General features: G+C 36.4%; 3 protein-coding genes and 1 long non-coding RNA gene across 12 annotated transcripts in view; 2 read left to right on the top strand and 2 right to left on the bottom strand.

The window, feature by feature from the left end:
• Positions 1 to 251: 251 nt before the first annotated feature.
• LOC126870885 (charged multivesicular body protein 2a) lies at positions 252 to 2,912 on the bottom strand. Of its 3 annotated transcripts, none has more exons than XM_050629029.1 (5): positions 2,772 to 2,912; positions 1,583 to 1,781; positions 1,342 to 1,517; positions 1,121 to 1,255; positions 252 to 1,023 (listed from the first exon to the last, which is right to left on the bottom strand). In XM_050629029.1, the coding sequence occupies exons 2-5, from the start codon at positions 1,748 to 1,750 to the stop codon at positions 819 to 821; spliced, it is 684 nt and encodes a 227-aa protein (XP_050484986.1). In that variant the 5' UTR covers positions 1,751 to 1,781; positions 2,772 to 2,912; the 3' UTR covers positions 252 to 818. The 3 variants fall into 3 exon arrangements, with proteins under 3 accessions (XP_050484986.1, XP_050484987.1, XP_050484985.1); XM_050629030.1 differs by lacking the exon at positions 2,772 to 2,912 and adding an exon at positions 2,398 to 2,503; XM_050629028.1 differs by lacking the exon at positions 2,772 to 2,912 and adding an exon at positions 1,998 to 2,343.
• Positions 2,913 to 3,042: 130 nt separating this feature from the next.
• On the top strand, positions 3,043 to 7,550 carry LOC126870867 (DNA topoisomerase 3-beta-1). 2 transcript variants are annotated; one of them, XM_050628968.1, is made up of 14 exons: positions 3,043 to 3,191; positions 3,332 to 3,474; positions 3,559 to 3,753; positions 3,828 to 3,995; positions 4,069 to 4,197; positions 4,299 to 4,417; positions 4,502 to 4,702; positions 4,772 to 4,976; positions 5,058 to 5,240; positions 5,316 to 5,525; positions 5,594 to 5,811; positions 5,895 to 6,119; positions 6,217 to 6,478; positions 6,576 to 7,550. In XM_050628968.1, the coding sequence occupies exons 1-14, from the start codon at positions 3,101 to 3,103 to the stop codon at positions 6,780 to 6,782; spliced, it is 2,556 nt and encodes an 851-aa protein (XP_050484925.1). In that variant the 5' UTR covers positions 3,043 to 3,100; the 3' UTR covers positions 6,783 to 7,550. The 2 variants fall into 2 exon arrangements, with proteins under 2 accessions (XP_050484925.1, XP_050484926.1); XM_050628969.1 differs by lacking the exon at positions 3,043 to 3,191 and having other exon boundaries at positions 3,563 to 3,753.
• Positions 7,551 to 7,680: 130 nt separating this feature from the next.
• Positions 7,681 to 23,927, top strand: part of LOC126870863 (lutropin-choriogonadotropic hormone receptor) — a 37,744-nt gene continuing 21,497 nt past the window's right edge. For 2 of the 6 annotated variants that reach the window (XM_050628954.1, XM_050628960.1), the window contains exons 1-3: positions 10,849 to 10,969; positions 12,060 to 12,207; positions 12,314 to 12,536. In XM_050628954.1, coding sequence (XP_050484911.1) covers positions 12,448 to 12,536 — 89 coding nt within the window. In that variant the 5' untranslated portion in view covers positions 10,849 to 10,969; positions 12,060 to 12,207; positions 12,314 to 12,447. Of the gene's footprint in view, positions 8,483 to 10,848; positions 10,970 to 12,059; positions 12,208 to 12,269; positions 12,537 to 23,927 lie in introns of those variants that run through there. The other 4 variants (XR_007691456.1, XM_050628953.1, XM_050628952.1 and 1 more) reach the window with 3 other exon arrangements.
• On the bottom strand, positions 8,334 to 9,820 carry LOC126870891 (uncharacterized). The gene is made up of 3 exons (XR_007691469.1): positions 9,673 to 9,820; positions 8,565 to 8,690; positions 8,334 to 8,480 (listed from the first exon to the last, which is right to left on the bottom strand). It is a non-coding gene; the product is annotated as an uncharacterized LOC126870891 (long non-coding RNA).

Genomic DNA, 23,927 nt, shown 5'->3' with positions numbered 1-23,927 from the left:
TCAACAAATTTGTTAATACATAATACAGATTACGTTGTTGTAGTTAATACAATTTATAAATAAATTTTATTAATACGGTTATTATGCCTGTGAACAATATATAATTTTTACTATTACATAATTATCAAAAGTAGATATATTATGAGGCACTGAAAGATTAAGTTTTGATAAAAGCAGTGAACGAACTTATTTATTGTACTCCTTTTGAATATGCGAGCATATAATTTATATGCTGTTTTTTTTCATATAAAAACTGCTAACATATTTCCTTTATTTACTTTTACGGTAAGTGTACAATATTTCCTAAAAAAATGAAAGCGTATATGTACATGTACGTAAATTACAAATTTCCCAAGTAAATCTATGTACATGCATTTATCAAAATATAATAAGTAAGTATCTTATCATAATATATTTGATAAGCATTTTAAGTATAAGTTATCCACTTTACAAAATTATCCTGTGCAAATAAAATATGCACAGAAACTTCAAGATACCATCTTAAAGTCCTTTCATTTTTCTTTCTTTTTTTATAAAAAAAGTAACAATACAGATTAATACATAACGAAGTTATATGCCTCTGTTTCTTCATCATTCATATTTCATGAATTCATAATTGTTTTAAGCGATAGAAATATAACATTCTTCTTATTTTTTATAAATCGATTATTTAAGTGAACGGATTGAAAAACAAGTGCTATGATGAAACATTCATATCTCTAACTAAAATCGTAAAGCAATCCTAAAATTAATGCTTATAAAACCAATTCTTTCCTTTACATCTTTTATACATTTGTCATCTATATAGAAGTGTGTTCTTATTCACGTCTTAAATTTTCAAGCCTAGCTTGCAGATCTGCATCCGCATCTGTCAAATTTCCACCTTCGTCATTCCCTGTCGCAGTCGCAACTGGTTGCTTGGAATTTGATACATTTAATGAACCGGATGCTTGAGGTAAACCTGACAATTGATCTGTCAATTGGAGACCCAATTCGTCCAAAACTTGCGACACAATGGCATCACTGTATAAACAGTATAAATACAATTGAAATATTCAACGAACAAAAGTGAATACTTTTTAGAGATACAAATATTTTTATTTAGAAATTGCAAAAATACCTTTCCTCTTCATCACCCTCATCTTCCATCGCGTCATCAATAGCATCATTCATAATTTCCTCTTTCATATCCATTATTTCTGACTGCTTTTCAAACTCTTGTAATATTTTTTGTATTTGAGGAAGATTTAATTGTCTGTACAATCACACAATTTTCATGTATAGCAAGCAATAAAAAATTCTTTCTAATTCTAATTTTAAATGAACAGGACAAGTACTCACTTGTTCATATTTTGCATGGCTCTTGTGACTCCCTTCATTGCTTGTGCCATTGTGTTTTGTGAACGCAATGTTTGAATCTTTAAAGAAACTGCTTGGATATTTGCTTTCATCAACATAAATTTTTTCACATAACGTCTAGTTCTTACAAGATCTTTAGCCATAATCTTCACTGCATCCTATCAAAAAGTAAATAAATATCACCCAATAGTATACAAAACAAATTCAAACAAGATCAGATTACCATTTGCCCATCTTTAGCAAGTTTCTTTATATCCACAATGATCTTTTTTTCTTGTTGTTCCATCCTCATTCTCTCTCTGTCAAGATCTCGCATAGCTTTGTTTAAAGCTCTCTGATTTTTCCTGAGCATCTCCTCAGGAGTAATACGTTTCCCAAATAACCACTCCATGATTACAGTAGAAATATTATTGCAACTTCACCTATTAAAATTAATATTGATGCATAAATCATAATGAAAGGTTATGATTACCTTTGAGCAAAAATAAGAATAATTAATATTTGAGAAAAAAAGACATAATTATAGAAATAATTGATAGAAGATGATTAACTTTCAAAGAATCGATTATATATAGACATACAGAGAAAATATATTAATATTTATCTTATAAAACAACAGCTTTTAATGCAAAAATTACCCAATTATATTAGAGACTATCTCGGAAGATATGAATAAAGAAAATTATAATAGAATGCTTGATCGTTTGAAAATGACGTTTTATAGGTTAGGAAGTTTATATCAAGATCAGGAGTTTGATTTGACAGACTGAATGAGTCACAAAATAATAAGTCACAGGTCAAATATTGTTACAAATACTACTGCATATAACTGTGTATTACAGATCATTTTGACTCTGACATTTTAGTTTTTCTTAAAGTATAAGAGATAATATAACGTTATCATGATATATCGCACGAATATCGTATGAATATGGTTATATGGAATTTACGCATCACTTCGCTTCGTAACGATACCATAGAATTACAAATATATGTAAACAATCTACGTATATTAAAATATAACCGCATGCAACTTACAAGACTGACTTTAGAATGTTAATTTGACAATTATTAATGTTATCATAAAGAAATTTTTTATTTTTATCCTTGCATTTTACTAATAATACTGTAAATTGTAAATTAATTTTTTTTAATCAAAAATAAAATATGTGGTATTTAAAGACTGTGCAAAATTAAAAATTTATTTAGGAAAAATTGTGGAATTTTCCTTGGTACTTTAATAGTTTTAAAATTGTTTTAAGTAGTTTTAATCTAATTCGTGAAACATAATGTATCAATATAATTATGTGAAAGAAATAAAATTCCAAGTTTATAATTAATCGAGTTAAACTGTTTCATAAACTAATGAAGTTGAAAAATATACAGGATGGCGCAGCTAAATGAGATCATACCTGATCAGTGATCATGTACATATTGCGTTGATAACTTCACTTTACATTATAAAAAAAATATTATTATGTGTCTGCTTATACTCTTTATCTTAATTATTGTTTAGAAACCGCAACTTTATTTCTAACTGAAAAGAAACGAAGTTATAAAATAAAAATAGTTAATTTAAAACATAATGTAACAATTATCAAAATATTTTGAAATGAATATCATGTCATGCGTACAGTGTCGCATATTAAGCATCTCCAAATGTATGATGTCAGAATCTCTTAGTTAAAGTTAATAATATTTTCTTGTAGAAACAAGTATAGAGATAAAATATTCTACAAAAATGAAGACGGCTTTAATGGTGGCTGAAAAACCATCTTTGGCAGCTTCGTTAGCCAATATTTTAAGTAATGGTCGGTGTACATCTCGAAAAGGTAGGTTATGTTTTTTTGAAATTTAATACATAGATATAATTTTATGATAAATATTATAAATTAAAAAGATAAAATTTACAATACCATGATTCATAGATACCTGTATTTCATAATGCACATTTTAATAAAAAAAAATTTAGGTTTAAATGGATCTTGTTCAATACACGAATGGATAGGTCAATTCAGGTCTGAAAATATAAATTTTAAAATGACCTCTGTCTTTGGTCATGTTATGACATTAGATTTTATTGGCAAATATAATAACTGGGACAAGGTTGATCCTGTAAGTAAAAAATGTTTAGTCTTGCCATTATATTTTATTATATTATTTTATTGTATTAGTAACATACTACTTGTTATGTTTAAGGCAGAGTTATTTTCATGCCCAACTGAAAAGAAGGAAGCAGTTCCTAGATTGAAAATTCCTTTCCTTTTAGCTAAGGAAGGAGCTCATTGTGATTATTTAATATTATGGCTAGATTGTGACAAAGAAGGTGAAAATATCTGTTTTGAAGTTATACATGCAGTCCAGCAAGGAATGAATAGGAGACTAAATCCAAATGTAAGTTTGCTTAATTTTAATCTAATTATTCATATTAATTTAATGAAACTTTATAAATTTTATATGTGTTACAGGATATTTGGAGAGCAAGATTTTCTGCTATTACGGAGAAGGACATAAAAGCTGCATTGGCAAACCTGGTAAGGCCAAATGAAAATGAAGCAAAGAGTGTTGATGCTCGACAAGAAATAGATCTACGAATTGGTTGTGCTTTTACAAGGTTCCAGACAAAATTTTTTCAGGTAGAATGATATTAAAGCAGTTTTTACTGTTCATATTATATATTAATTTAATATTTCTTTTTTTTTTTCATAGGGTAAATATGGAGATTTAGACGTGTCTCTTATTTCCTATGGTCCTTGTCAAACACCAACGTTAGGATTTTGTGTGCAAAGGCATGATGAAATTCAAACATTCAAGCCAGATCCTTACTGGGTTCTACAGGTATAGTATTAAAATAAGTGTCTTATCTTGGCTTATAACTTTCCCTTATATGTCAGAATATAATTCCTCTGAGGAAGAAGATAAACTTGAATGTATTGAAGGTTACAGTTAAATCATCCGATGGTCAAGACATTATTTTGAGTTGGAGCCGCGTGCGATCTTTTGACAAGGAGATAGCAAATATGTTTCTGAGTCACGTGAAAGAGTATGATCAAGCAACGTAAGTTTTAGATATTTGTATGTACGAATATTTCGTGTTAATATTAAAATAATGTAACAATGTTTATCCAATTAATTATTATAGGGTTATAAGCGTAGAAAGTACAGAAAAGACGAAATCGCGCCCTATAGCTTTAAATACAGTAGAGTTAATGAGAATAGCAAGTTCGGGTTTAGGAATGGGTCCCCATCACGCTATGCAGATTGCAGAACGTCTTTATACTCAAGGATACATAAGTTATCCTCGAACTGAGACAACATTATACCCAGAAAATTTCGATTTGCTGTAAGTCAAAAGCAACTTCAAAATTTATTTATATTTTACTTATATGTATGCAAAAGTATCTATATTTAGTGCAGCATTGAAGCAACAGCAGAACAATCCCGATTGGGGCGATCAGGTTCGTAAAATATTAGCAACGGGTATTAATAGACCGAAAAAAGGGCTCAATGTTGGAGACCATCCTCCTATTACTCCAATGAAACATGCTACTCGAAACGATCTCGATGGTGATACATGGAGATTATATGATTATATAACTCGACATTTTATAGCCACGGTAAATATGTATTGCTAATTGTATATCTTATATATAAATTTTTATTTACTTTAGAGAGCTTAAATATTTAATATCTTGCAGCTGGCTCACGATTGTAAATATTTGAGTACCACGGTTAAATTTGAAATAGGAATGGAAGTATTTACGGCGAATGGTCATAGTTCAATAGATCCTGGATATACTAACATACTTACATGGCAAGCACTTGGAAGCAACGATACTTTACCCAGATTTACACCGGGTGAAAAAGTTAATATACAAGAGGTAGTAAATGTAGAAAATGAAGAGTGCAAATACTTTAATCAAATAATTTATAACTGTGTTTTATAATTTTTGTAGATGAAGTTAGTCGAATGTTATACACAACCCCCAGATTATTTGACAGAATCTGAATTAATATCACTTATGGAAAAACACGGTATTGGAACTGATGCCTCTATTCCAGTACATATAAACAATATATGTATGCGAAATTATGTTAATGTAACAACTGGTAGAAAATTAGTACCGACATCTTTAGGAATTGTGTTAGTTCACGGATATCAAAAAGTATGTAGCTTTTTACATATATAAGGAATAATAAGTTACTTCTAGTAATATGTTTGTATTAATATTAGATAGATCCTGAGCTAGTTCTACCTACAATGAGATCCGCGGTAGAGGAGCAATTAAATCTAATAGCTTTAGGCAGAGCAGATTTTCACGCTGTGTTGCAACATACCGTTGAAATTTTCAAGCAAAAATTTCATTATTTTGTAAAAAGTATCGAAGCGATGGATCAGTTGTTTGAAGTTTCATTTTCTCCTCTTTCTGCGTCAGGAAAAGCTCATTCCAGGTATATTTTACATTCCAGTAAATATATATGATTACTTAAATATTTATTTTTTTCTTTTATTGACAATACTTTCTTATATTCAGATGTGGAAAGTGTCGACGTTACATGAAATATATACAAACAAAACCGTCGAGAATGCACTGCGCACATTGCAACGAAACGTACAATCTCCCACAAAACGGGAATATTCGAATTTATAAAGAATTAAAGTGTCCATTAGACGACTTCGAATTGCTCTCATGGTCCACTGGTGCACGGGGAAAAAGTTATACATTTTGTCCATATTGTTACAATAATCCCCCATTTAGGTAATTTTATTCTTGCGGACAAATAGGATATAGAGAACACATTCAATCTCGTATTATTTAAATACGTACTAACTATTGCATGAATCATGAATTCCAGAGATATGAAAAAGGGAATGAGTGGTTGCAATTCTTGCACACACCCGACCTGTCCACATGGCATGAATTCTAATGGTTTATCGAGTTGTTTAGAGTGTAATGCCGGTATACTCGTCCTCGATCCTTCGGCTGCACCAAAATGGAAACTTGTGTGCAATCGTTGTGACGTTATTATTCATTTATTCGAAAATGCTCACAAAGTGACGGTTGATACGGAGGTGTGCGACTGTGGGGCTCAATTAGTTACCGTAGAGTATAAGCAGGTAAAGAATAATCAACCTTAAACGTTACATTCTAATTGGAAAAGACATTTATATTCGAAGAATATTAAAATGAATTTTTCTTTTGTTTAAATGATAGGAAAAAAGCAAGCTTCCCAATGAAGCTACGGAGATGACTGGTTGCGTTTTTTGCACACCAGCTTTCATGGCTCTTGTGGAAAAGCATCGTGCAGTCGCCTCAAAACCGGTTACAACTCGTGGCCGTGGTCACGCTAAAGGTCGTAGTCGGGGTAAACCCCGTCCACCGAAAGATAAGATGGCACAATTGGCTGCGTATTTTGTATAATTGATTCCATTTGTAAATGAAGTACATAGATGACACTAATCCTTCCCTATTCACACTTTGACACCTTCAATATATCCCGAAAATAAATCGAACTCTATTTACTACCTCAACGACTCATACATTATGTTACTTTTTTTTTATAATCTTTACGCATTTTACAAATACGACATGATTTACATTATCACACAACAGTATTATGTTTTGGATAACAGATATTACGAAAGTAAAAATTTATGTTCTTATGAAAAAAAATATATATATTCGTGTTATTGAGTGTTGAAAACTTTTTAGACATTTTATTTATCCATGGAGGGAAACTAATTGAAATTATCGATTGCTATCGCTGCATGTTTTGATGTATAACGTAGAGAGGGCATACCATACATTTTTTATGAGTCTTCAGTAAAAAATCAAAAACAAAATAAATTATTATATAGAAAATACAAAAATAATGTATAAAAAGTACGTAAAGATTATTAAACAAGCATTGAACAAAATTATGCTTCCATCTATAAACATTTTCAAATTTTGCAATTTATGGTATCTATTGCCTATACTCACATATTGTATCTTATCTTTTGATAGCAGTTAACCCTTTTATATTTGATTTTATTCGGTTGTATATAATTTAAATTTCATTCCTTGAACATTATTTACTATATTCGGCAGAAAGAAATACGTACAACGTAACTCCTTGTTTTCCTTTAAATCTATTAAATCCACTTATGAATACTTTTTACGTATTTAATAAAATCTTTAACGCGTTGAGTACGCTTTTATATATAAATGCATACAAATCCTCGACCTATTAATTATATATTCTCCGAAGAAATACCACGCGGTATACGATCTTCCTCTTTCTATTCTGCCATCACCAGGTCAACATCCGACCATCGAGACATTCTCAATCGCCTACTCAATCACCCTGAATTTAAAAGAGACGAAATAAAAGAAAAAAATCGATCGGATCTCTATATACGGGAGATCACGAAGTGCCGATTGCCGCGAGTCTATTACAACTCGAACAGTATCGGTAGCGGCATTTTACGGAGAAAGTTGATTGGCTCGAGGCGACGAACGCGGTGATGGTGGGGGAAGCGCTTCCAACAAGAGGGCGGATTGGTTCTGTTACGCACGTACCCGCGCTGTCAGTCGGTAAACGTACGCCGTGCTGTACGGTTTATTCGTTTGTAATTCGGTCCTGGGGCAAGTGTTCGCGCGTGTTATCCGTTTCGCGAGCTTAAACACAACTAACGTAAGCTCCTCAACACGCCGCGCGTACTTACGCTTCTCTGTATGCCGTGTCGTTGTGTCCGTCTTTTCGCGCGTCGAGGGGATCGTGGTCCCAATGTGATAAATGTAATAATGCAGTCTGACAAATATAATGCAGTGAAGTGAAACGTGTCCTGGGCGCGGCGACTCCGGCAGAAGGAAGGAAGAGAAGCCTAGTAGAAGCTGGCCGGCATGTGCACGCAGTCCAGCCGCGGCATCACCACTGCTGCTGTCATATTGGCGATGTTCCTCTGCCGGATTTGCTCCGCCGAGGAACAGCCAGGTTCCTCTAGTGGACCCGGTCTCCTGGAATCTTGCAACGTCACTGCCGACGGACGGGAGTTCTCCTGCCGCGGGGCTGGATTCCTGTCCATCCTGGAGCCTCTCGATGTCACTGTACTTCCATCGACAGTCAATCTTACTAAACTGTGAGTATATACACAATACACATGGCATATGAATAAAAGAAATATAAGAGTTTTGCGAAGGGACAATTTTAAAATTCGGTACCTTGTCAACCACTTTCAGATCAAGACTGCATTGCCATTTGACTTTGAGACTGGTTAGTGAAAGTATTTGAACACTTAATCATAGAGAACTGTTATGTGTATATTGCGTGTGTTATATTGGACAAATCTGAAACAAATTTGAAAATCTACATAGAAACTATAAGATATTTAGTGCAAGCATATATTTTGCAACGGTCATAAAAGTATTTATATAACACACGTAATACATATATGAAAGTTTTACTATGGCAAATGTTTATACACTTTCGTAAGTTACTGTCCGGGTATTTGCATTGAAAAGTTGAAAGAAATTTTTTTTACCTAAATCACATTTAGGTTATTATTTCGCCGTAAAATAACTATAATAGATGATGCAATTATTCGTACAATTCTTTTTGAAATCAGTTTATAATTTATAAACATTTATATGTTTAATTTGTTAACCGAAGAGGACGAATTAAGTTGTTATTCTAATTGTAAATAAATAATTTCCTTTGTTCAGACAAATCTACGAAGGAAGCAATATTGTATAAAATCTGCTCTTAACCAGATTTTCGACGCAAATACGCTATTGAGGCATGTCTTCTCGCGTATCATTATTTTGACAACGATATATTTCGAAGCGTATCGAACTCGAACGATGCTTCCAAGATCGTGTTTCGCTGTTGTTTCCTTTTTCGTTGCGTCTCTTTCGTTCGCGCGGCTTTTCGAGTAGTGTGGTCGCGCGGTTGCACGGAGGTCCTTCGAACTTTTGCCTTGAGAGTTTGAAAGGTTTGACATCGGATGAGGCGCTGAGACCTTGACGCGTTAACATTTTGAGTAATTGCCAGGAGCGCTTTAAGGACTTTAATTTAAAATTCACGTTTAGAAATTGATATTAATTGATATCATTGGGTCCTTTGGAATCGTAACAATTTAGTATTACATCAATTTTAGAATTTCTAACTTCACGCAATTATATAATTAATATCTATCACGGAGAATGTAAGGTATAAAATTAAATTAAATACACCAAACTTCAGTAATCTAATACGATAAGTTGAATTACGATAAATTGAAATAAATTAAATGAAAATATAGGTTATGCGAATGTACTTTGAAACAATTACCACGTGACTGGTCGAGAAGCGCGCAATTATTCAAATGTCCAAACTATCTGTCAAAACTAAAACGTATCTTTCCAACTCCACTCTCTTCTCGAAACCACTCCCTTTATTCACGTGTTTTCGTGCAGCTAGTATCAAGTTTCAAAACAACAATTTGCCAACCGTCACGTGTCGTTATTAATTTTTCCTTTTTACTCTCGGCGCTTAAAATAGAGATGTCGCCATTGTCGTCGCATCTAGTATTTATCTGCACTTTACTTGTACTGTGCATACAACATATTCTTATAATTTTATATTAACCTGTTAATCTGAAATGACACGTTTCTATACGAGGTATAATCGAGAAAATTAATCGCATCTTTGAATACGGATGGGATTCGTACAAGGCGATCAGAAACGAAAGAATGAAAAAAGTGACATTTGCAGTTTGGTTGCGCGCAGGAAGCGAGAGAAAAACGAACAACGAGGTAATTGGAACTTTTTTCTGGCCTGGATTCCATCCGAAAGTATTCTTCGGGACAAGTTGGCCGTAGTTTTCCGTGTGTACAGTCGGAAACGTCTGTTCGTCTGACTTGCTACGCTGCATACTACTACGCGAGTCTATTTCCGTTTCGTCTGTTCGATCGTTATTGCTTCCATACTTTCATATTACAATTATTACTTCCATTATTGAAACTGTTCATTTAAGATTCCTTTGAGACATTTACCAAAGTAGTATTTTCGTAGACTGAATCTAATTGTAGCTATTGAGTATTATCGAAATGTTCATGGAAGATATTTCTGGGAAAGATAAGTAAATTAAAATTGTAATGGAACTGGCTGCAAGCTGACCTAGAACGCCACCGGAAGTGGAAGAAAATATAACTGTGCAGGAAATAGCGCACTAAAATGTCGATTTTATAGAGTGCATCGTAAATTACGTTACCATCAAAATAACCGACTCTTATCTACTATGTGTTTACTAAATCTTTGATCCAACAACTAAAAATTATTATTTACTGCCGACCAAGATAACTTAAAATTCACAGTGTCGCATAATTCTTGTCCTATATTTTCCTTTTCTACTCTTTGTAAATTATTAACGAATTTTTAACATCTAACCTCTAATTGATCGATCAAGTAACCTCTTCTACTCTATCCCTATATATTGTGTTTTGTAATTTGTTTTCTAGGTAAATCGTGTATAGAATAAAATTAAGTTGAATTCAGAGATTTCATCAAACTTTTAAGATACGGTAGAGGATAAAATAATAAAAATGGAACTGTGCAGAAGTAAAGATGCAAGGAAAATCAGGACAAGGTAAATGCACTTCGTCAGAAATCTAATATAAAATTCCCGGTACGGTAAACTACTTTGCAGAAAATCACTGTCAGGATGAAAACCTGCGAGAATAAGAATTCCCGGCAACGAACATCGGGATGACGTTAAGTCTCCAATCAACACGATCGAGGGAAAGGGCTTTCAACAGGCTTGTAGTGATTATGTTATTCAGAGATAATATTGGTCGATCGAAAAAGTAGAAAGTGAAGCGGTTCAGGGAAGTTTCTTAATCGGGCAGTTGCGTTAGCTAAATTAAAGCTTCATGCCGTGCATGCTTCTCATCGGTCACGCGAAGTTAGGCTCGCGTGTTGCGTGTGACCGCGGAATAACTTAGACGGGTACACGGCAAACAAATAAGGCTACAATAATTTCAATCTATTATGGAATCTCGGCGAAAATGAATTATAACGTTATTAAATCATCGTGATGCTTAATGTTCTTAAACAAAAACATATCTTATACTATATTTACTATATATACTATACTATATTTACTATATTTTATCACAGGAGGATGATTCTTTGATACTCGTTTTGTTAAAAGCTCTTTTAATATTCTAATAATTTTATGATCTAAATTTAGTTAAATCGTAAATATTAAGCTACGTAGAGAGTTTGTTTACGTTTTCTTGAAAGGACAACTGTTACCACTAGACTGCAGATTCTCATGCGTTCATGGACAATTTGGAGATACACAAATGCACAGAATATACATAACATACAGACACGTAAAAAATGTTAGTACGTATAGCGTTCTTCATATATATATATATATATATATATATATATATATATATATTTAATGGATAAAACAATTTTTTATCCATATTACAGTTTTTCAATGATATCCGTAAAGATGTGAATATAAAATTTGCACAAATATCTGCAGCCTGGTCGTTACTTTTATACGTAGACCACGAAGCAGGAACATGATAACTTATCATTGATAAGTCACGTTTCTTATTTCTTTATTTTACATACATACATATACATATATGTATATATATATATAGATTTTGAGAAATGTTTCAAATTGTATACCTAATCAGCATCTTCGTGCCTCGTTATAGGATCGGTGAAATCTCAAAGCGTTTTATACAATATGTACATCAAGATTTTCTTTGGCTAAATGTTGCAATACCTTGGCGAGTCACCGCAGATGCGACATAACGACGTTTGATGATCTTGTGAAAAAAAGCTAGTAAAACTTTAGTAAAGGTATAAATTCAACCTAATTATATAGCTGAATACACCGTGCATCGTATACTTGTCGTCATAATGCATCGAGGCAACGAGTGCTCTAGCCATAAAAGTCTGTCTTTAGGAGGTAAGATAAAACGAAGGAGAAATATAAACGAGAGAGAGAGAGAGAGAAAGAGAGAAAAGGGAAAGAGAGGAGAGGAGGAAAAGCAGCAGCGTGGAGCATTAAAAACGTCGTCCCGGTGGAGAGCCATAAAAATGAAATCGCACGGTACAATGACGAACGCTTCCAAGAATACAGGAACGTGGCATCAAAGGCGCGGGATAGCATCTTCTAAAGGCAAAAGGTATGAAGTATAATCCGTACAAGTACGGCTGATGATCGCCGACCTACATAGCTAGACGTTGATCCTTCTCGACTCGAAGACAGTCGATATTTTATAGATCGTGGTTTAGGATCAAGGAAACGGCGAGGAATCGAGGAAATGAGGAGTCGAACCAACGGAACTCGGCATTCACCGAGTGCCAATTCTTGCAGAAACTAAGGGATATTCTACGGTTCGTCCACGTTCGTTCGATCAACATTTTCGTTTGTGTGCTCTTCAAGGAGGAAGTCGTGGCCAAATTAAAAAAGGAGCTGCGAAATTCGCATTCTTCTCCAAATGCGAATTTTTTCGAGAACCAAACGGTGTACGTTCGTCTACGATTTGTTCTCTCGTCTATCTGTCCGCGTTTGCCCAAAATTTTCGAAAATTACGTGTGTTACACAACGAAAGAAACTTTTCGGACGATCTAATGTTAGCCCCCGCTATTATATTACATAGCATCACCGTATAGTATCGTTGTACAGGGTTCTAACATTTACTTTCTTATTTGTACTAAACGTCGTGTATCTTAGGTTCGAATGTCTATTGATAGACCATGATTAACAGATTTTCATACATTTATGGGAAATTTGATAGTGCGTCACTTTAGACACATCTATAAATCTACACAGCGTGAGGAAATATATGAGATGCAGGAAGTACGACGCTTTCTGTATTAGTTGATCGATGAAACAATTTTCTACAGAGTTTCAATCTGTTTAATTGTATTCTCAAAAACGCGAATTTGCATAAAAATCCGCTGTCGAGTTAGAAATTCGATAGATTCAAGATAAAGTCCTGAAGAATATTTTCCTATTCTTCGCTTTCTTCGAGATGTGTATTCCTGTTTCCTCGAAGTTCTTCTCGCGGAACATAGTGTACCATTATATCTGTTTTCAACTTTCGTTTTTTCTCTAGCGGAGTAGAATTTCCCATGCGACTTTCCACGATGAGATCTTCGTTTTAGACAGAGTCTCGGCGAATCTCTCTCTTTCTCTCTTTGGTTTTGTTTAAGACCGTTTTTATAAAAGTTTTCTCTACAAAGGTAAAAAGCGAAAGAAGTTTTCTCCAGGCACAGCGTTACCGGAGAGACAGGATTAGTTCATTAGGAGTTTTTCCCGCGGGCGAAACGAGTGTCTAAAGTCACTTTTTCCCTCCACGACTTTTTATCGCGTCTCCTCTTTTCACGAACAGCGGCGAGGAATTTTCTAAAATAAAATTTCTAAGCAACCTTCTTGCCATCGTCTTTCGGCTCCTTTCCTTTCCTATTTTCTTTCTTTGTCGTTTTAACGAAACGACTTTCCTTCTCTAAAAAGTTTTCGAAGGTTCCTTCCTTTCGCCGTGATTTTTTCTTCCACCGCGATCTTCTTACCACGACCGTAACTTTCTTCACAATGATTTGATCTTCTTTCAATTTCGCGATATTCTTCTTTTCCTTTCCCCTCCCCCGCCCCTCCTTTTTTTCTTTTCACCAAGGAAGTCGGTTGCAGGAAAAGGCCAGAGGAATAGAAGGCGATAGCGCGGAGAAGAGGCTACTTGAAAAGCGAAGCAATTTATCTTCCTTCGTCTGTGGAATCGCAGTTGATTAATCGACGCAGGTCGTCGAGATTAATTCGCGCTCTACCCAGGAAACCAGAGCTGGAAATTATCGCCAATTATTGATTGTCAGCAGTCGGTAAATCGACGGAGAAACAATGCCATACCTATTTCTGTATCTAGCTCTGATATAGCGATTCTATAGCTGCAGTTGTCATAAAGAAAATACAAAGATCACGTCTTTTAACCGTGCATCGTATTTTTGTATTATGACCAGATGTATCGTGACCAATAATATTCAGAATTTTTTCATTTTCCTCGTATTCTTCTTTAAATCTCGTTTCGTCTAAATTTTAAAAAATCTTAAAAAATCAAGTAACGCGTAGTGTTAAAAATTGCTCCATAGCGATATCATCTAACGACGAATTCAACGTATTTTCAGACATCTTTTTAAACAGTAAAAAATATAAAAAAGACTGCATGCACTCGAAGCTTAAGAAGCTTGCATTTTGAAGAGGAAAAATTTATATTATAATATATACAAATAAACAAACACGTGTACTAAGTATCCTTTACTCGAATAATACGACAGTATTTCGCTTACGAGGACTTTGTGGCTCCACTGGCGTCTGCGGATTACCAGTTAAGAATCGTTGCATTAACTTCGTATCCTCTAGTTTATTTCGTTTCGTTATCCTAAAATTTATCAGCCAAGGCGTCTGTACGTTTGTACGCTATAGCACTGTGCGCGAGTATACGTTCCCTTGTTAATAATTCCTTGTTCTTATGCCAGTCTTTGGCACTACGTTCCAGTTGCTGGCAAAGTTCTAATTAATTCGTAAAGTTCTTTAAAGTTCTCTAATTTACGCGTTCTTTAAGAAATCTGTCAATCGAACCATCTTTTGTGAAACTTCCATGGATAATCAGAGGAGTTAGAAGTTGATAGAGCAGAAATTCCTCAAAGTGCACGTTAAGAGCGTAGTCTTTACTTTCACATAAAATCGACCTGATCAACGTCGATCGTCCTTTCTTCGTGCCATTTCTCTGAATCTGTGTCCTTCAACTACGAACCTTTAGAATCCAGTCCTTAAGCGACTTTTACGCTCTTCCGTACACCGAACAGAGTCGAACAAACTCGTCGCTGGATCCAATAAAATTTCACTGTCCACGGTATCTTTCCCCATCCTTCGTCCCCGTGGAAACTCCAAATGCAAAATCTCCACTGTGTAAGCACCGACCAGCCAAACGTTTCTCTTAAATCTTCGAATAATCGATTTCGCAATTTGTCACCGGAATAACTGGTAACTGTGAAGATCGAGAAAAACTCGCAAAAAAAAAAGAGAGAGAGAGAGAAAAGTGTTACATAAATTTCCAACGAGGGAAAAACCCCCTGGCTGGCAATCGTTCCGCGATCAACAGTTGCTCCATTTATTACGTAAAGACGGTTCTACATCGGCTCTTTCAACGACCGATATCTCGGCGTGCAGTTAGGCGCCGATTAATCTCGTTCGCGCTGCACGAAAAATAAATCAGCGCCGTTTTTAAAAGAGAGAAAGAGAGAGAGCGCGCTCGGTATACGCCGCCGCAGTGCACGCTTTTACATCGATGAGAATTATTTATAGAAAATGAGAAGCAGGTTCGAAAAGCACAGCGTCGAAGGCAATGCCGTTTCATTCATCCTTTCGTCGAACGGACGTGAATCTTTTGCTCCGTTAATTACTCCCATTTAGTAGAGCTGTTCGTTCTAATTATAACGCGCTCCTCTTCCTTCTTTTCACTTTTCCTCTTCCTCTTTCTCTTTCTCTTTCTCTTTCCGCTTCCGTTCTTCTTTCTCTCTTCCTTTTTTCTTTTTTTTCTTTGGTCAACTAATGGAAGGTAAATAAGAAGCTCGGACGAGTTACGAAAGCGGAGAGACATTTGTGCGGATCGTCTCGTTCGTAATGCAACTGTTACGCATTTCGTTATTTATTTTTCTTATTAGAACAGCGCAAATACGCTTGCCACGATCGCTCCGGAAATTGCAATTTCTCGTAAGGAAAATCGGCTGAGAACGTTGCACAGAGGATGAGAAATCTTCATCGTCGGTTCATCGCAAACCATTCTCATGTTTGCGCGTTTCTTGCGAACTTTTCTAAACTATGCGATATCTCTTTGGCAAAGTTGTCGAGCGTTATCCGTCCTTCGCTTGGCGCTTATTAGCTGCTGAATACAATTCTCATAGTTACGATGCTTGTCGAAGTTCGCTGCTCTATGTAACGCGCGATAGATGAAGCATACGCTTCCACCAAGTCGCTAGGGATTCTTGTGTTTGTGTAAAATTTTACATTGTTTGTTTAAAGTTAAAACTGCGCTCTTTGTTCTCTTCCTTTCGTTCGAATTATTGGATTGGCAACTAAGCGATTGCGGATTTTGTCATTAGGTGGTATTGACACCAACACATACTTACCTTCTTCTTGCTGATTACGTATTCTGAAACATCGTGTATGTACGTTATACAGGGTGGTTGGTAACTGGTGGTACAAGCGGAAAGGGGGTGATTCTACGCGAAAAAAGAAGTGGAAAATATAGAATAAAAATTTTTCGTTCGAGGCTTTGTTCTCGAGAAAATCGACTTTGAATTTTCGGTCGGTACGCGTGCACTTCATCGCGTCTCGTTGTAACGGATCTCACTGTGGATCGTTGTCTCGATTGACGTTATTTTTTAAATTTTTTAATTTTTATTCCATATTTTCGACTTCTTTCGGCTACCACCAGTTACCAACCACTCTGTATATATTTTTATTTATTTATATTTATTGTTATTTTGCAGTTGTTTGGGAAATAAATGCGCTCTTACTTGTCAACGACTGAGATCCGAAGTAACAGTTGCTTTAAATACTTTTTGAGCGAGTGATTGAGCGGAAATTCAGTCTCATTTAAATGGAAACCAGTTATCGATGAATCCGAAAGAAACTTTCCAAAAAATAGTAATTTTCGATTGTTCCGATTGCGGATAACCATTATGAAGGATTAAAATGTTTTTTGCCTACCAATAAACGTTATCGACGACAGGAATTTCATTTCGGTTGCCAGTAATCGATATAAATGACCGGGATTTTTTCTGCTTCCCGGTGACCATTATCGATGGCCCGAATTTTGTTTTCGTTACCGATAACCATTATCGATGGCGAAGAATTTGTCTCTGGTTACCGCTGACCAATATCGACGACAAACATTTTTTTCTGACTACGTTCGATCGTCGTTAACGGTACTGATAATTGATATTCGTCGACAACACAGGAAAACTTGTATATTTTATTGAGCAAAAAATCGCCATGAAGATATAAAAAAAAAGGATAAAATCAAAAATATAGTTTAGTACAATATTTTTACTACGAACGACTATACGACAATATTTTTCACTTATAAATTATACCTATTTATAATAAGTATTAACTTATTGTAAATAAACAGCCATGTCACTACGCCATGCCAGAAAAATTACTGAAAATTCTCAACGCGAGAATTGATTGTAATTTCAACAAATAAATAAAAAAAAAAAAAATTCCTCTTTTCATACATTTTCATAGCATCTGCTCGATAACATATACAAGTTTCATAGTTAATTCTTTTTATATCGTAAATAAGTATATATGCTAATTCTAAGTAACGTTAACAACAATCGACAATATGCAGGAAAAATGTTTATCACCGATAACGGTTACCGGCAACGAAAAAATACAAAATTCGTTTATATCGGTTACAGTACGGTGACTAAAATCAAATTTCCCTCGTCGATAACGATTATCCGTAATCGTTTTGAAAAATTGTAATCGTTCGTAAAGACTATCACGGGTAACCAAAATTGTTTGATCAACCATACTAACTCTCGTACCGTAACATTGAGCATTTCTCTTGCAACAGCTATCTAGGTATCCGGACAATAAAATACTCGGATTAAAGGACTTGTACAAGCAGATACGAGGTTCCCTGGTAGAAACGAACGAAGAACACGGTTCTCTATCAGTCGATCAATCTCCAAAATTCGCTCCGCACATCCAGCAACTTGTAACTTTGGAAAATCTCACGCGTAATATTTATCGAGTTACGACAATAGGAACAACGATATTCAGTTGATGGTCGAGCTGATATTAAGAACGTGAGCGAACGTTAAAGGAAAACGTTAAAGGAATACGGAAAAAATGGAAGAACGAAAGGAGGAAAAATGGTACTCGCCGTTTCCGGTTAGTTGGTCGTTAGGATTCTCGCGTTGCACATGTATTTTCACGCCGGCGACAACTTTTTATTCGCCAACGACTTTCACGCTCAAGTGGCTGCTCCAGGTCGTGGAGTTCGCGTCGATTCACGACGCGGAAACGAATCTCGTGCAACGTTTCGGGTCAACAGCTCGTTCGCCTAAAATTGAACCTGAAGACGGAGACCCGTTTCCTCGATAGGAAGCTGCGAGGGTTCGTTAATTGGCCGAACGTGTTCGTTTGCGACAACACGCAATCCCACGGATAATCCGGGGTAGTTTCTCAATTCTTTCGTCGTTGAATATTCATCGAGTTTGTAGGAAACAATTCGTTGTTCGACGATCGTTCACGATGAAGGTACATTTCTGCTGACTTTTCGTTAATTGCGAATAATCGCCACATTCGACGTTGATAGATGAAGATCGTAGCGTCGTAGAATTAGGAGAAGTTTAGCGAAAAGCGAAGACCGCGGAGGAGAGACGCGATAAGTCAGATTCTCTGTTCTTTACAGGGCAGTGGTCCTGAAATACGAAATTACCATTTTTAGCTATTTTACGCGAGAATGTGCTTCGGCTCGCAGTGGAACGTCGCGCGGATTTTTCACATTATTATTAGCTCGCTCTGTACTTGTGTAAGCGAAATACGAAAATATGTAAATCGAACAGGCGTACGTGCATCTCGTATTAGTAGGAATCGTCCTGTTCCAAAGTCGCGTTATCGTTAGCTTCGTGGTAATCGATTAAATGTATATTCGCAGAGAGCGCAACGTTAGCCGTGGAAACGATGGGAAAAAGGAAAAAAGATTGCTCGATCGAAGCATCCAATTTACAAATACAATTTATAAAAGTCTCGAAATTAAACATCGCAAAATTTTCGCAAACACCGGAAGATGGGATAAGAGTGAGAAAAATTTCGCCAAAACTCCTCCGCAACTTCTTCTCGACCTCTTCTCGAATCTTCTCCGATCGAAGACTTGGAACATCCTCTTAAATACGACGATACGCGAAGAACAAAGGAGGAAATTTTCCAAAGTTCATTCAGCCGATAGTTTCCAAGAATATCCGGGAGAAAATAATGTTTATGAATAGCGGCAGCGATCGAACGAAAAACACTGACACCGGTGGGCAATCATCGGGGAGAAGTGGCGTTTCGAGCGCAGCGAGCGTGACCCAAGAAAAGTGATGTATCCGGTACAGATGTGACACGAATATTTCCGGATTACCGGCTCTCGATCGTCCGAGAGTCGGTCGACACGCCGAGATTCTTTCTCGTCGGGATCGATCCCTCTCTCCCCGACCATTTTATCAAGGGTGACAAGCCTCAAAGCGAAACGAAAATTCATTTGGCAAACGTCTGCGCGCGTTTCTCGCGGTCTTGCAATTTTTCTTTCTCTCTCTCTCTCTCCCCTCTTTGTTCCTCTTCGTCTCTTTCTTTCTTCTGGTTTCTTTTTTTCCTTCGCTTTTACCCCGTTTTTCTCTCGTGCACGATGGAATCTCGATAACCAGAGACGACGTTCGCTCTGACCTATATCGCGACTCGTCACCCCGATGGAATCTGGCGCAGAACGCTCGATTTCGAAGGAAATTCACTCTCGTAGGATCGCGTTCATTCATTAAGGTATTTGTAGCGCGACAATATCAAAAGTAAAACGTCGAGGGGCAGAGAAAGAGAGAGAGAGAGAGAGCGCAGAATTCCTCTAAGAAGAAATTCCTTGGCCGTTCGTATTTCCTACGCGCGTGCACTGACAAACACGTCGCGTTACAACGTGCACGTCGCTGCTTGGCATTGATAGCGTTACGAATAATTTCGAATTTGCTTCTACCGAATCAAGAAACAGGTCTACGTTACGTTTCCATTTTTACCTGTTGAAATTTGCTGTATTTATAATTCCGTGGGTTTTGCGTCACATGGCCAAATTACCACTTACACCGCTATCAAGCTGGCCTTAGTTCTCCACCAACGTTCGCTCATCCTTGGTTGTATCGCTACAAGTAGAAGGTTTCGTAGCGCTTTGGCGAATAGCGGTCGAACCTCTGCTATAAAATTTACGTGGCCACTGTCAATGCCAAGCAGCGACGTGCGATCGCGAGAAGCAGATACGGTAACGAAATTTTCGTTAGACGAAAGCGAAGCAACTGCGTTCTTCGACGTTGGTTCCTTTGCGCTGAGAATGAAGAATCGCGTCCAGAAATGGCGTAAAGATAATCATTCTCGAATATCTCGTAAAAATATCTTCTTGTCGTTACATGCGCCTCTTCAGGATAGTTTAATTCTGAGAAGCTGAGAAGATTTCTTTTCGTACGATCGTAAATACGTTGTTTCGTTGTATGACACCTTGTATTCAAAATTTTGCTATCTCTTCGTACTCAGACTTTCGTTATTTAGTTTCGTTGGTCGGTTTTATGCGATATCTCCAACTTGGTTCAACAGGAATGTCTATAAGTATGCATGGTAGTACATGTCTCAGGGTATATTGAGTTTCCAGCCTTATGTCGTCTGACATTTGAGTTCTGGAATTTGTTATATAGGTCAATACTGTCCACGTACGCTGTACGTACATGATATTTAATTTAGCTACGAGTAGGTATCGGCGTGGACGTACGTGATCTTTACTTGATTGGCAAATAACGTATCGTCGAGCAAGTGTTTCGACGAATTTAGTCGCTACGTTACCGAACGACTCGAGGTTTGAATATAATCGACGAATGAGAAATCTCTGACCGATCTTAGGAATTGCGTAACTTTCTGAGAAATTTACAGTTAATGTAACTCGAAGCAATTTTACTTATCATAGTTTTACATAATCTCTACTCCACTTACGGTTGACCTAATTTCATCACCATCTTTGCGATTAAATACTTGTTACGTAAATCTGCTGAATTTCTTTAAATAACATTCTAGATAAATAGTTAAGAATAACAAACAGAATAAAAATACATGCAATTACGATACACAATTGTAAATATAATTCAAAACGCAGCTGTTAATTAATCGTCTAAAAGACACTAGCCTCTAACGAGAACGATAAATTCTTCGGTATGAAGAATTGTTAAGAGAAAATCATAAGAATTTAAATCACGCGTTTAAGAACGCGTACGCTATCGGATACGAGACTTGTAATGAAAAGAAAAGAGATTCGATCGCGTAAAAGAAGAAGGAAAGTTGCGAGTACAACGTAACGAAAGTTTCGTATCTAATAAAATGAAACAAAATGAAATGGAAGGAAATAAAATGAAAGAACACGTTGTAATAGAATATAAAAGACGTCGTTCGTTTGACGAACTGCTTCTCCGATCAAACAACGAATAAAATATCCTTCCAGTTCGTTGGAGTGTCGATCGCGCAAACTCTCGTTCTCCGCTTGCCCAACGAAGCGCGCGAGTGACTGTAATCGAAGAAACAATAATCTCGAGACTCGGCTTTTACTTTCCCCTCACGATATACGTAGTCGTGCTGCTTTACAATATGAGCAATGGAGATGAGAGCAGAGAATAAAAAAAAATCGTATCTCGTTGTAGCCGAGAGGCGAAATTTATACGGGGGATCGTAATAAAATTTCTTTAAAAAATATTCCTTTTCCGTGGAGGTAAATGGGTCGAATTTGGCAACGGTCGCTGGAATTACTTTCACAATAACGTCATGTACACGCGATCCACGTCATGGACGTGACCGGCGTGATTAATAGTCCTTCACCGTTCCTTTTAGATGTTTACGCTCGTCTATCGACCATCTGGCCATAATAATAAATAATCTGAACATCAGTGGGCATTTTTTTTATTTATTTCGATTGATCGACGAGCCGATTCACGAACCATTAGCCCTTTCGTTGTGATCGATATACAGGGTGGTTGGTAACTGGTGATACAAGCGGGAAGGGGGTGATTCTACGCGCAAAAAGAAGTCGAAAATATGGAATAAAAATTAAAAAATTAAAAAAATAACGTCAATCGAGACAACGATCCACAGTGAGATCCGTTACAACGAGACGCGATAAAGTGCACGCGTACCGACCGAAAATTCAAAGTCGATTTTCTCGAAAACAAAGCCTCGAAGGAAAAATTTTTATTCTATATTTTCCACTTCTTTTTTCGCGTAGAATCACCCTCTTTCCGCTTGTACCACCAGTTACCAACCACCCTGTATATTCAGAAATATTTAGACACGTAGCGCAGTGACTATAATAGCCTTTTACATACAGTGAAAGTACAAAGTTGGGTGACTATAGTCACCTCTGTAGTATATCACGAATCGTCCGTATTAAATGATTACTGTCATCTTCGTTATACAACAACATACACTGGACACCGAACGACTATAACGATATTTTTATGCAGCGAAAGCACGCGGTTGAACGACAATAGTCAGCTCCGATATATTACGAATCGACTGTGTTAAATGATTACGATCATCTTTATTGTACAAGACACACTCGAGACTGAATGCCTTTAATCATCTTTTTATGCAGTGAAAGCACCTGGTTGAATAAGAATAGTCAGCTCCGCTATAATACGAATCGACTGTGTTAAATGATTACGATCATCTTTATTATACAAGATACACTCGAGACTGAATGTACAATCTATAATCATTTTTTTATGCAGAGAAAGCTCGTGGTTTAATAACAATAGTCAGCTCCAGTATATTACGAATCGTGCACGTTAAATGGAAGTTGATCGACTATAGTCACCTTTAGCAATAAAAGGGTTAAAAATGAGACAGCGTTTCTTTCTCTTTAATAAGAGGGCGAAGTGACATGCTTATTTAAAGGTATCGGATTGAAACTTTCTCGGCCAGTAACAAAGTGATTCGAATACCAGCGGTGAGGGCGTGACTGGAATATCAAACGATCGTTTGCACTCTCCTCTTTTCACTAGGGTCGTCCGGGATGAAACGTAAGATCTTTAGAGTTTGAATCGGGTTTGAGTTAAACGATTTTTTATTTTCTATTCCGAGATATCGCTCCCCTTCTTTCTTTCAATTTTTCTTCCCCTGCTCTTTTGTTAGAGCAGATTGGCAACGTTCGTAAGTATCGTTTGGTCGTAGCACGTTCGATGCAGTTTGAGAGTTTGCCGAGAGTTCGATAAGCAGGGGAAAAAAGAATTTTCTTCCTCCCTTTTCCTTTCTCTCGGTCAAATTAATGGGACTTTTAAGTATTTCCCTCTGCCGTGGTACGTTTGACATTGAGTTTGAAATTAATCGGCGAGGGAGAAGAAAAACGATCGTCGATCCTGCGTTCACGAAAGAGACGTATCGATCGATGCCTATCAACTGTCGTCGACGAAAAATTAACGCGAGGCGACGTTAATGAGTTTTGGCTTTCGCCCGTGAAAACTTCCAATGCCACGTCACTGCTACTTACCTGGCCACATGATTCATCCACATCGTATAAATAATCTTCTTACAAGGTTGTAACGTCTCTCTTCGCAGACAAGCGAATAATAATTAACGCAATTTTCTGTCCGCTTGCAAATATCGGAAACTTTAAAGGCACACGGTACGAGCAAGTTAGCGTTAGGAGATCAGCCTCGAAGATTCGTCAAGCGACGAATGGTATCGTTACGATTAGACGTTAGACGATTAAACATTAAAACTCGAAATTCGA

Source organism: Bombus huntii, chromosome 11 (genome assembly GCF_024542735.1).
Source record: "Bombus huntii isolate Logan2020A chromosome 11, iyBomHunt1.1, whole genome shotgun sequence".
Lineage (NCBI taxonomy): Eukaryota > Metazoa > Arthropoda > Insecta > Hymenoptera > Apidae > Bombus > Bombus huntii.
This window is presented reverse-complemented; position numbering and strand designations above follow the sequence as displayed.